This window comes from Salmo salar, chromosome 26 (assembly GCF_965601325.2).
Source record: "Salmo salar chromosome 26, fSalSal1, whole genome shotgun sequence".
NCBI classification, from domain to species: Eukaryota; Metazoa; Chordata; class Actinopteri; order Salmoniformes; family Salmonidae; genus Salmo; species Salmo salar.
The window spans coordinates 46,586,057-46,599,643 of NC_138316.1; the positions used below are offsets into that span (position 1 = coordinate 46,586,057).

Sequence of the window (13,587 nt, forward strand, 5' to 3'; positions counted from 1 at the left end):
GGCATTGTCATGCTGAAACAGGAAAGGGCCTTCCCCAAACTGTTGCCACAAAGTTGGAAGCACAGTCTCTAGTCTAGAAAGTCATTGTATGCTGTAGCGTTAAGATTTCCCTTCACTGGAACTAAGGGCCCCAACCATGAAAAACAGCCCCAGACCATTATTTCTCCTACACCAAACTTTACAGTTGGCACTGTGAATTTGGGCAGGTAGCGTTCTCCTGGCATACGCCAAACCCAGATTCATCCGTCAGACTGCCAGATGGTGAAGCGTGATTCCTCACTCCAGAGAACGCGTTTCCACTGCTCCAGAGTCCAATGGTGGTGAGCTTTACACCACTCCAGCCGACGCTTGGCATTGCCCGTGGTGATTTTAAGCTTATGTGCGGCTGCTCGGCCATGGAAACCCATTTCATGAAGATCCTGACAAACTTTTTAGTGTGCTGACGTTGCTTCCAGAGGCAGTTTGGAACTTGGTAGTGAGAGTTGCAATCCGAGGACAGACCATTTTTATGCGCTACGTGCTTCAGCACTCACCGGTCCCGTTCTGTGAGCTTGTGGCCTCCCACTTTGCGGTTGAGCCGTTGATGCTCCTAGACGTTTCCACTTCACAATAACAGAAATAACAGTTGACCGGGACAGTTCTATTAGGGCAGAAATTTGACGAACTGACTTGTTGGAAAGGTAGCATCCTATGACGGTGCCACGTTGAAAGTCACTGACCTCTTCAGTAAGGCCATTCTACTGCCAATGTTTGTCTATGGAGCTTGCGTGGCTGTGTACTCGATTTTATACACCTGTCAGCAACGGGTGCGGCTGAAATAGCAGAATCCACCAATTTGAAGGGGTGTCCACATACTTTAGTATATATAGCGCATGTAATTTACCAAAGGCTTTTATCCAAAGCGACAGTAGTTGATGGGGGCATACATTTTGGTATGAGTGGCCACTGGGAGAACCCACGACCCTGTCGTTACAAGACCCATGCTCTACCAACTGAGCCACACAGGACCAGAAGACGCACAGTATTTGACTGCAATGTTTCCAGGCTGGTGCTAATAGTACTTACAGACACTCCAAACAGGTTGTATCTCTTGAGGCTGGCTCTGGGTCCGATGACATACTGACTGAGGTCTAGATTCTCCAGAGGGAAGTCTACTGTCGTCTGCAGCTTCTGCTTCCAACGGCCCTCGTACGAGAACCTACAAGAGACGGCAGTACTGGGGTTAATACACATTGTTATCGGTGTGTGTGTGTGTGTGTGTGTGTGTGTCTTGGTCATCGTGTCATTTCAAATGCACACGGTGTTGTAAGTAGGTACCGTTTAAGGTGAACCAGTATGATGGGCGGGACCTTCCAGATCTCCAGTTTCTTGATGGAGTCTCTGAGAGCTTTACAGTGTCGACAGAACACCTTGTTCTGGTCGGTCAGCTTCTCCTCCTTAGAAAACAGCTTCAGACAGTCCTGGAACACAGTAAGACATGGTACGATTAGACAGCTTCAGACAGTCCTGGAACACAGTAAGACATGGTTAGATTAGACAGCTTCAGACAGTCCTGGAACACAGTAAGACATGGTTAGATTAGACAGCTTCAGACAGTCCTGGAACACAGTAAGACATGGTTAGATTAGACAGCTTCAGACAGTCCTGGAACACAGTAGGACATGGTTAGATTAGACAGCTTCAGACAGTCCTGGAACACACAGTAAGACATGGTACGATTAGACAGCTTCAGACAGTCCTGGAACACAGTAAGACATGGTACGATTAGACAGCTTCAGACAGTCCTGGAACACACAGTAAGACATGGTACGATTAGACAGCTTCAGACAGTCCTGGAACACAGTAAGACATGGTACGATTAGACAGCTTCAGACAGTCCTGGAACACACAGTAAGACATGGTACGATTAGACAGCTTCAGACAGTCCTGGAACACAGTAAGACATGGTACGATTAGACAGCTTCAGACAGTCCTGGAACACACAGTAAGACATGGTACGATTAGACAGCTTCAGACAGTCCTGGAACACAGTAAGACATGGTTAGATTAGACAGCTTCAGACAGTCCTGGAACACACAGTAAGACATGGTTAGATTAGACAGCTTCAGACAGTCCTGGAACACAGTAGGACATGGTTAGATTAGACAGCTTCAGACAGTCCTGGAACACAGTAAGACATGGTTAGATTAGACAGCTTCAGACAGTCCTGGAACACACAGTAAGACATGGTTAGATTAGACAGCTTCAGACAGTCCTGAAACACAGTAAGACATGGTTAGATTAGACAGCTTCAGACAGTCCTGGAACACAGTAAGACATGGTTAGATTAGACAGCTTCAGACAGTCCTGGAACACACAGTAAGACATGGTTAGATTAGACAGCTTCAGACAGTCCTGGAACACAGTAAGACATGGTTAGATTAGACAGCTTCAGACAGTCCTGGAACACACAGTAAGACATGGTTAGATTAGACAGCTTCAGACAGTCCTGGAACACACAGTAAGACATGGTTAGATTAGACAGCTTCAGACAGTCCTGGAACACAGTAGGACAGTAGACTTCAGACAGTCCTGGAACACAGTAGGACAGTAGGCTTCAGACAGTCCTGGAACACAGTAGGACAGTAGACTTCAGACAGTCCTGGAACACAGTAGGACAGTAGACTTCAGACAGTCCTGGAACACAGTAGGACAGTAGACTTCAGACAGTCCTGGAACATAGTAGGACAGTAGACTTCAGACAGTCCTGGAACACAGTAGGACAGTAGACTTCAGACAGTCCTGGAACATAGTAGGACAGTAGACTTCAGACAGTCCTGGAACACAGTAGGACAGTAGACAAGCCTAACAGAGGAGAGGGTTGGTTACACATTGTATTACGTATCAAACATAACATTTTGGTCGTTGAGGCAGTGTTGGTTGCAAGTGTGTGAATGTGTGTATGTCTGTGTGTATACACGTGCATCTACACACACACGCGCGTGTGTCTCCTAACCTATGGGAATCCCTTATTGGTTGAAGCCAGCAGCAGAGAGGTACATGATGGTCTCAAAGGGGTGTGTGTGTGTGTGTGTGTGTGTACACCTCGTGTAGTGTGACTTCATTTTGTTTCTTATTTCACCTCATTTTAACATCGTCATAAAGAGCACATGTTCACCTTCCTAAAAAAACACAGTTTTCCATCTCAAGAGGTTCAATTAAAACTAATGACTACAGTAAAAGTGCCAGAAACACCCCCAGAAACATCTTGTTTCCAGCCTGGTTTCCTTTCCCCCTGAAAAGCAGGTGTGGGGACTCTGCTCAGGTGGCTCCGCCTGCTACATTAGGTTACAACTAAAACATAACAGGCTTGACAATTTCATCCTAAAATCAGACAGAAATGTTCAAATGAGGGACAGACATTTCATGGTATTAGATGAATCACATGAAATGAATAATGTTCAGAAATGACTGTCAAAGCAACAGAATAACCAGGGCTTTACAATGATGGTGAAATTAACTGGGTTAAAATCTTCCTGGCAGTCAGAAGGATGCACAGAGGGACATGTCAAAATGCTGAATTGTGGCACTTTAGCTAGCCTTTATTCATATAAAAAAATATACATTATATATTTATAGAATTTCCCATATGGGCACTTAATTTAATATAACAGGCTTTTAAAATGCTACATTTCCGACCAATTTCTACTTAAAATATTAAAAAGGGACAGAAAAAAGGTTTTCATTTGGAAGAACGAGCCGTATGTGTAAACAGGCGTGTTGTCTTACCTGCAGGGAACACTTGTTGGTGGAGGCCAGCGGCAGGGTCAGGTACATAAAGGTCTCGAAGGTGCGGGACTTCCTGTGGCAGGTGAGACACTGAACTGTGCTCTTAAACTGTCCCTGGAACAGCGCTACGATGATAGATTCGTTGAGCAGCTTGTGTTTGCTCCAGGCCTGGTCAGCAGCCCGCTGGTCGTCCAGATCGTCATTCTCCTCCTCCGTGTAGCACTTACGGTTAGCAACCTTCAGAAAGAGGACAGGTGGAGAAACACAACCAGCCTCAACACAATTCACATCAACACAACCAGCCTCAACACAACCAGACTCAACACAATTCACATCAATACAACCAGCCTCAACACAATTCACATCAACACAACCAGCCTCAACACAATTCACATCAATACAACTAGACTCAACACAATTCACATCAATACAACCAGACTCAACACAATTCACATCAATACAACTAGACTCAACACAATTCACATCAATACAACTAGACTCAACACAATTCACATCAATACAACCAGCCTCAACACAATTCACATCAATACAACCAGCCTCAACACAATTCACATCAATACAACTAGACTCAACACAATTCACATCAATACAACCAGACTCAACACAATTCACGTCAATACAACTCGCCTCAATACAACTCGCCGCAATACAACTCGCCGCAATACAACTCGCCGCAATACAACTCGCCGCAATACAACTAGCCGCAATACAACTAGCCGCAATACAACTCGCCGCAACACAACTCGCCGCAACACAACTCGCCTCAATACAACTCGCCTCAACACAACTCGCCTCAATACAACTCGCCTCAACACAACTCGCCTCAGTACAACTCGCCTCAATACAACTCGCCTCAATACAACTCGCCTCAATACAACTCGCCTCAACACAACTCGCCTCAACACAACTCGCCTCAATACAACTCGCCTCAATACAACTCGCCTCAACACAACTCCCTTCACCATTTTAAAGCTGAACGTGTGATGTACTCAAAAAGGCTTTTATATCCAAAAGATAGAATGTGCTTTTATATTTCCAACGGATCAGCAACGGCACTGACATCTCCAGAAATTACAAGTTAGCTTTAATAATATTATATATGCCATTTAACATAGGCTTTTATCCAAAGCAACTTACAGTCATCCAGCATTCATTTGACATATGGGTGGTACCGGGAATCGCACCCACGATCCTGGCATTGTAAGCGCCATGCTCTACCCCGCCGGGCCACAGAGGACCGCGGCACCGGGCCACAGAGGACCACTTTGCAATATAATTACTATTGTAGTCAACTCCAGCTCAGCTTTAACTAGGCCCATTTGACAGGAGTTGTCATTGTTCCATTCCGGAATTCTACCCTACTATGTAACTTTGGAGGCACTAGGTATTCTTCAAACTATTTTCCTTGTTAATCACGTTTCTCCTGCTCGCTCTCCAGTCTCCCTACCTTGTTGAGGTCCTCGTGGAGTCCGTCCATAAGGAAGAGCAGCAGCTCCTGGGAGTCCTGCTGTTCGTGGCCAGAGAAGGATTCATTGATCTTCCCTATTGTGAACTTAAAGTCGCGGGGGCTGATACACTTATACAGGCCTGACCACAGAGCCTTCATGATCACACCAAACTCCTCTGCTACCTCGCCTCGGTGACCCAGGACATTAGCCCTGTCGGGGGGGAGAGATAGAGAGAGAGAGCGCGAGAGACAGGCAGAGAGAGACATTATAAATCACTACATTATCATTACTACATTATCATTACCACTACATGACTGACCAGTTGATATCCTCCTGATAGAGGTTCTTGTTGAAGTAGTCAACCATGGCCGGTGTGTTGCATTATAAATCACTACATTATCATTACTACATTATCATTACCACTACATGACTGACCTGTTGATATCCTCCTGATAGAGGTTCTTGTTGAAGTAGTCAACCATGGCCGGTGTGTTGCATTATAAATCACTACATTATCATTACTACATTATCATTACCACTACATGACTGACCTGTTGATATCCTCCTGATAGAGGTTCTTGTTGAAGTAGTCAACCATGGCCGGTGTGTTGCAGAGACACTGCAGGATGGAGTTCATGTAGCAGGTGTTACCTAGGTTACGCAGACCGGTGAGCGAGGCGCCCAGACCGCCGAACACAGGGTTCAGGTTTCGGATCTTAGCCGCAGACGGACGGGCGATCTCCACCTTGGTGTAGACGGTAGCAGTGGATGGTCTGGGGGAGGGATGGCAGTGACAAGTTACAAACAGTACAGTCAAATAAACTGGATTATAAAACAGATAGCTACTGTGACGTCATCAACTTTCATCCAGAAATGTGGATTAAATACTTATGGAGACTCAAACCTTTTAAATCAAGTTTTGTCATAATCCAATAGTATTTTTCATCATATCCATGAATCCAAATGATCTAGAAACATTTAAATGCAATTTAGTCCAAGGGTTGATTTTAACCCCAGGGGTGTATTCATTAGTCAGATCCCATTGCAAAACGTTGTCTGTTGCAAAACATTTTGTGACGGAAACTGTTTCGATTGGACAAATTCAGCTAGGTCCCTCCCCATTTCGTTCGGTTCTCTCTGTTGGCTTCCGTTTGATTCCTAGAGTAAAACGGTAAACGGTTTCCGTTGCAAAACGTTTTGTAACAGACAAAATGCTTTGCAACGGAATCCAACTAATGAATACACCCCAGGACTTAAAAACATATTTGTCATTGAAAAACAGCTTTTTAGTCCAGTAGTAGGCTTAATCTGAGTGAGTGAAACCTATATATTGACCAGGCCCATCCATGTGACGATGATGTCACCTACTTGGTCTCCCTGTTAAAGGTTGGGCGCGTGGCTGCAGTTATAGGGGCGGTAACCTTCTTTAGCCCCTCCTCCCTCAGGTCCTGGCTGATGTCTGGAGAAGAGTAGGAACGTTTCAGTTTGGACTGCTCCTGGTCGCGGTCCATGGTCTGGTCTGGCTCAGCGGGGCGGGGCTGCTTCTGTTTGGCCGGAGGAGGGGTGGAGGGGGGCGTCTGGGGCACGCTGACCTCAGGGGGGTAGCGGTGCACCCGGTTGGTTGGGGAATGGTAGTAACGGTAGGTACCGGTTACCGTGTCCAAGAACTGGTGGAGAGAGGATAGAGAGGAGAGGGGAGAGAGGATAGAGAGGATAGAGAGGAGAGAGGATAGAGAGGAGAGAGAGGAGAGGGGAGAGAGGATAGAGAGGAGAGGGGAGAGAGGATAGAGAGGAGAGGGGAGAGAGGATAGAGAGGAGAGGATAGAGAGGAGAGGATAGAGAAGATAGAGAGGAGAGGGGAGAGAGGATAGAGAGGATAGAGAGGAGAGGGGAGAGAGGATAGAGAGGATAGAGAGGAGAGGGGAGAGAGGATAGAGAGGAGAGAGGATAGAGAGGAGAGGGGAGAGAGGAGAGGGGAGAGAGGAGAGGGGAGAGAGGAGAGGGGAGAGAGGATAGAGAGGAGAGGAGAGAGAGGATAGAGAGGAGAGGAGAGAGAGGATAGAGAGGAGAGGGGAGAGAGGAGAGGGGAGAGAGGAGAGGATAGAGTGGAGAGGGGAGAGAGGATAGAGTGGAGAGGGGAGAGAGGATAGGGGAGAGAGGGGAGAGAGGAGAGGGGAGAGGGGGGAGAGAGGAGAGGGGAGAGAGGGGAGAGAGGAGAGGGGAGAGAGGGGACGGGAGAGAGGATAGAGTGGAGAGGATAGAGAGGAGAGGAGAGAGAGGAGAGGAGAGAGAGGATAGAGAGGAGAGAGAGGAGAGAGAGGATAGAGAGGAGAGGGGAGAGAGGATAGAGAGGAGAGGGGAGAGAGGAGAGGGGAGAGAGGAGAGGGGAGAGAGGAGAGAGGATAGAGAGGAGAGGGGAGAGAGGATAGAGAGGAGAGGGGAGAGAGGATAGAGGAGAGAGGATAGAGAGGAGAGGGGAGAGAGGGGAGAGAGGAGATGGGAGAGAGGGTAGAGTGGAGAGGGAGAGAGGATGGAGAGGAGAGAGAGGATAGAGAGGAGAGGAGAGAGAGGATAGAGAGGAGAGGGGAGAGAGGAGAGAGGAGAGGAGAGAGAGGATAGAGAGGAGAGAGAGGAGAGAGAGGATAGAGAGGATAGAGAGGAGAGAGAGGAGAGAGAGGAGAGAGAGGAGAGGGGAGAGAGGATAGAGAGGAGAGGGGAGAGAGGAGAGGGGAGAGAGGATAGAGTGGAGAGGGGAGAGAGGATAGAGAGGAGAGGGGAGAGAGGATAGAGGAGAGAGGATAGAGAGGAGAGGGGAGAGAGGAGAGGGGAGAGCGTCTTTCATTCTCCATTTTCTTTTTCTCACAACTGATGGTTGTGTGTGAAAACATTCTCCATGGTATTTGCATGCGATGTAGTTAACCATTACACTGATAGAATATGTACACTTCAATGCTTTCCCCTTGCTGGCTACTTAGCAATTCTCTTTAAACATCAAGAAACTAAAAGGTGAAATAGTTTGATATGTGAGTTTAGTGTTTGTTTTACCTTCATCCAGCCAACAGGCAGGCCTGGTACACTCCTCCCCATCTCCTCACTCCTGGCTCTGGTTAGTAGCTCCCGCTGTGGGACAACACACACATTACATACATTACACATGTTACACACACACAGTGTATAGAGTGCAGCCAATGTAAGGAGAATTCTGCCCAGACAAAGGGGGGTAGCTAGCGGTAGTATTTAAATGCAGGGTTCTCCTGTTGCTTCACTAGAATGTTCCCGGCAGGCGATGGTAGAACAAAACAATAAAGAAAAGAAAAAAAAAAAAATTCGCAAACTTGGGGATCAAATGTCCCAAGTGCCATTTGTGTCCCACCATTTCCAAGAGCGGTCGAGAACATGCACTCTGGATGCGGAAATAACTAATAAATAAATGTAAAAAATACTGAAGCTTTTTGCAAAACAACAACATGCCATAATGATGTGGTGGTTTAGAGTGTTGATTATATACCTTGGGTATGACATAGTCATCAACTGTTCTATGCTTTAACATCCCAGGCTGACGGCTCCTCTTTACATCACCACTAAGCTTCAGGGGGGAGGGAGCCTGGGGTTTGGGAGGGACACAACACAGTGCAGCTCACATCATTTGACTATGCAGATTAGCTTTATGGGTACCAGTGAGATTGATGGGCTGTATATTAGGACAGTGGTTCTCCAAATCTCTCCTCAGGAACTCCCCAGGTGTTTCACAAATGTGTTGTAACCCTGAACTATCTCACCTGATTCGCCAGGTCAAGGGCCTGATGATTGATTCGCCAGGTCAAGGGCCTGATGATTGATTCGCCAGGTCAAGGGCCTGATGATTGATTCGCCTAGTCAAGGGCCTGATGATTGATTCGCCTAGTCAAGGGCCTGATGACTGATTCGCCTAGTCAAGGGCCTGATGACTGATTCACCTAGTCAAGGGCCTGATGATTGATTCGCCTAGTCAAGGGCCTGATGACTGATTCGCCTAGTCAAGGGCCTGATGACTGATTCGCCTAGTCAAGGGCCTGATGACTGATTCGCCTAGTCAAGGGACTGATGACTGATTCCCCTAGTCAAGGGCCTGATGATTGATTCACCTAGTCAAGGGCCTGATGACTGATTCACCTAGGCGTCGGGCCTGATGATTGATTCGCCTAGTCAAGGGCTTGATGATTGGTTGACAAGTTGAATCATGTGTGCTAGTTCTGGAATAGATCAAATACATCAACCGGCTGGGGGTCCATGAGGAGAGGTTTGGACCGGCTGGGGGTCCCCGAGGAGAGGTTTGGACCGGCTGGGGGTCCCCGAGGAGAGGTTTGGACCGGCTGGGGGTCCATGAGGAGAGGTTTGGACCGGCTGGGGGTCCATGAGGAGAGGTTTGGACCGGCTGGGGGTCCATGAGGAGAGGTTTGGACCGGCTGGGGGTCCATGAGGAGAGGTTTGGACCAGCTGGGGGATTCGAGGAGAGTTTGAGAACCACTGTAGTAGGATATGGGTTACACATGGGATGGGCTTATCAGATTTCCGCTGGTCATTGGGGACAGTTTACTTACTAACTGGTGGCTAATGGATAGTATTAAATTGTGGATATTATCAGACGGGTGAGATGGATGGATGGGGTTTATATTAAGAGATGGGTTGGCTATGGGATGGGCTTACTGGTGTTGGGCTGGAAAGGTACAGTAGAGACTGGGAGAAATGGTTAGATGTTTAGTGTCTCTTTCAGCATCACAGAAACAGAGACTCACTGCCACAGACAGACGGAGAAAGTAGGCTGGCCCTCCAGGAAGTCTCGTAGTTTGATGTATTGTGCTCTTTTTGGCTATAACGCCCTCTTGCATAAACTCCCGCCATACCTTACCTCATTGGATACCTTCAGAACGTACAAGTTACCAGACCTGGACTCAGGGATGGCTAACCCTGGAGATCAATCTCCACCGAGTTACGCAAATCTGCTTTTAGTTTTTTGTCGCCTCTCATGTGGAATGATCTCCAAAAGTCGTTGAAGTTGGTGGAGTTGGTGCCTCCAGGGTGATTCAGGCGGATGTTAGAGGGCCTTCTACTGAACAATGTGGTGGTTTCATAGGATTGGGTTTTGCTTTTTGTGTTGAGTGTATATAGATGTGTATAGTGTAATTGATGTGTAAATAGATGTGTATATAGATGTGTCTAGTGTAATTGATGTGCATAGTGTAATTGATGTGCATAGAGATGTGTATAGTGTAATTGATGTGTATATAGATGTGTCTAGTGTAATTGATGTGTATAGTGTAAATGTTGTGTAGTGTAATTGACGTGTATATAAATGTGTATAGTGTAATTGATGTGTAAATAGATGTTTATAGTGTAATTGATGTGTACTTGATGTGTATATAGATGTGTATAGTGTAATTGATGTGTAAATAGATGTGTATAGTGTAATTGATGTGTATATAAATGTGTATAGTGTAATTGATGTGTAATTGATGTGTATAGTGTAATTGATGTGTAAATAGATGTTTATAGTGTAATTGATGTGTATATAAATGTTTATAGTGTAATTGATGTGTAATTGATGTGCATAGAGATGTGTATAGTGTAATTGATGTGCATAGAGATGTGTATAGTGTAATTGATGTGTATATAGATGTGTCTAGTGTAATTGACGTGTATAGTGTAAATGTTGTGTAGTGTAATTGACGTATATATAAATGTGTATAGTGTAATTGACGTGTATATAAATGTGTATAGTGTAATTGATTTGTATGGTGTAATTGATGTGTATACATTTGAAATCGGAAGTTTACATACACTAAGGGTGGAGTCATTAAAACTCGTTTTTCAACCACTCCACAAATTTCTTGTTAACAAACTACAGTTTTGGCAAGTCGGTTAGGACATCGACTTTGTGCATGACACGTAATTTTTCCAACAATTGTTTACAGACAGATTTTCACTGTATCACAATTCCAGTGGGTCAGAAGTTTACATTCACTAAGTTGACTGTGCCTTTAAACAGCTTGGAAAATTCCAGAAAATGATGTCATGGCTTTAGAAGCTTCTGATAGACTAATTGACATAGTTTGAGTCAATTGGAGGTGTACCTGTGGATGTATTTCAAGGCCTACCTTCAAACTCAGTGCCTCTTTGCTTGACATCATGGGAAAATCAAAAAGAAATCAGCCAAGACCTCAGAAAAAAAATTGTAGACCTCCATAAGTCTGGTTCATCCTTGAGAAACACCATACCAACCGTGAAGCATGGGGGTGGCAGCATCATGTTGTGGGGGTGCTTTTCTGCAGGAGGGACTGGTGCACTTCACAAAATAGATGGCATCACGAGGCAGGAAAATTATGTGGATATATTGAACTAACATCTCAAGACATCAGTCAGGAAGTTAAAGCTTGGTCGCAAATGGGTCTTCCAAATGGACAATGACCCCAAGCATACTTCCAAAGTTGTGGCAAAATGGCTTAAAGACAACGAAGTCAAGGTATTGGAGTGGCCATCACAAAGCCCTGACCACAATCCTACAGAAAATTTGTGGGCAGAACTGAAAAAGCGTGTGCGAGCAAGGAGGCCTAGAAACCTGACTCAGTTACACCAGCTCTGTCAGGAGGAATGGGCCAAAATTCACCCAACTTATTGTGGGAAATTGTTGGAAAAATGACTTGTGTCATGCACAAAGTACATGTCCTAACCAAATTGCCAAAACTATAGTTTGTTAACAAGAAATTTGTGGAGTGGTTGAATGACTTCAACCTAAGTGTATGTAAACTTCCGATTTCAACTGTAGATAAACTACTGTTCAAAAGTTTGGGGTCACTTCGAAATGTCCTTTTTGAAAGAATAAAATAACATCAAATTGATCAGAAATACAGTGAAGACATTGTTAATGTTGTAAATGACTATTGTACCTGGAAATGGAATATCTACATAGGTGTACAGAGGCCCATTATCAGCAACCATCACTCCTATGTTCCAATGGCACGTTGTGTTTGCTAATCCAAGTTTATCATTTTAAAAGGCTAATTGATCATTAGAAAACCCTTTTGCAATTATGTTAGCACAGCTGAAAACTGTTGACCTGATTAAAGAAGCAATAAAACTGTCCTTCTTTAGAATAGCTGAGTATCTGGAGCATCAGCATTTGTGGGTTTGGATCAAAATGGCCAGAAACAAAGCACTTTCTTCTGAAACTCATCAGTCTATTCTTGTTCTGAGAAAAAAAGGCTATTCCATGCGAGAAATTGCCAAGAAACTGAAGATCTTGTACAACGCTGTGTACTACTCCCTTCACAGAACAGCGCAAACTGGCTCTAACCAGAATAGAAAGAGGAGTGGGAGGCCCCGTTGCAAATCAGAGCAAGAGAACAAGTGCATTAGAGTGTCTAGTTTGAGAAACAGATGCCTCACAAGTCCTCAACTGACAGCTTCATTAAACAGTACCCGCAAAACAACAGTCTCAATGTCAACAGTGACAAGGCGACTCTGGGATGTTGGCCAATGTCTACAATGTATTTCTTGTTCAATGAACCATAAACAATTAATGAACATGCACCTGTGGAATGGTTGTTAAGACACTAACAGCTTACAGACGGTAGGCAATTAAGGTCACAGTTATGAAAACGTAGGACACTAAAGAGGCCTTTCTACTGACTGAAAAACACCAAAAGAAAGATGCCCAGGGTCCCTGCTCATCTGCGTGAACGTGCCTTAGGCATGCTGCAAGGAGGCATGAGGACTGCAGATGTGGCCAGGGCAATAAATTGCAATGTCTGTACTGTGAGACGCCTAAGACAGCGCTACAGGGAGACAGGACGGACAGCTGACCGTCCTCGCAGTGGCAGACCACGTGTAACAACACCTGCACAGGATCAGTACATCCGAACATCACACCAGCGAGACAGGTACAGGATGGCAACAACAACTGCCCGAGTTACACCAGGAACGCACAATCCCTCCATCAGTGCTCAGACTGTCCGCAATAGGCTGAGAGAGGCTGGACTGAGGGCTTGTAGGCCTGTTGTAAGGCAGGTCCCCACCAGATATCACCGGCAACAACGTCGCCTATGGGCACAAACCCACCGTCGCTGGACCAGACAGGAAGGCAAAAAGTGCTCTTCACACGACGAGTCGCGGTTTTGTCTCAGAGGTGAGCGGATTCGCGTTTATCGTCGAAGGAATGAGCGTTACACCGAGGCCTGTACTCTGGAGCGGGATCGATGTACTCTGGAGCGGGATCGATTTGGAGGTGGAGGGTCCGTCATGGTCTGGGGTGGTGTGTCACAGCATCATCGAACTGAGCTTGTTGTCATCGCATGCAATCCTAAAGCTGTACTTT

At 45.7% G+C, this 13,587-nt stretch overlaps 1 protein-coding gene across 4 annotated transcripts in view; it reads right to left on the bottom strand.

The window, feature by feature from the left end:
- Positions 1-13,587, bottom strand: part of usp8 (ubiquitin specific peptidase 8) — a 38,037-nt gene that overhangs the window by 9,413 nt on the left and 15,037 nt on the right. Inside the window, exons 12-19 of one of the 4 annotated variants that reach the window (XM_045708005.2) lie at positions 8,746-8,841; positions 8,283-8,357; positions 6,606-6,904; positions 5,789-6,010; positions 5,237-5,447; positions 3,769-4,005; positions 1,318-1,460; positions 1,066-1,198 (exon numbers count right to left, since the gene is read on the bottom strand). In XM_045708005.2, coding sequence (XP_045563961.1) covers positions 1,066-1,198; positions 1,318-1,460; positions 3,769-4,005; positions 5,237-5,447; positions 5,789-6,010; positions 6,606-6,904; positions 8,283-8,357; positions 8,746-8,841 — 1,416 coding nt within the window. Of the gene's footprint in view, positions 1-1,065; positions 1,199-1,317; positions 1,461-2,359; positions 2,537-2,756; positions 2,817-3,768; positions 4,006-5,236; positions 5,448-5,788; positions 6,011-6,605; positions 6,905-8,282; positions 8,358-8,745; positions 8,842-13,587 lie in introns of those variants that run through there. The other 3 variants (XM_045708007.2, XM_045708008.2, XM_082969779.1) reach the window with 3 other exon arrangements.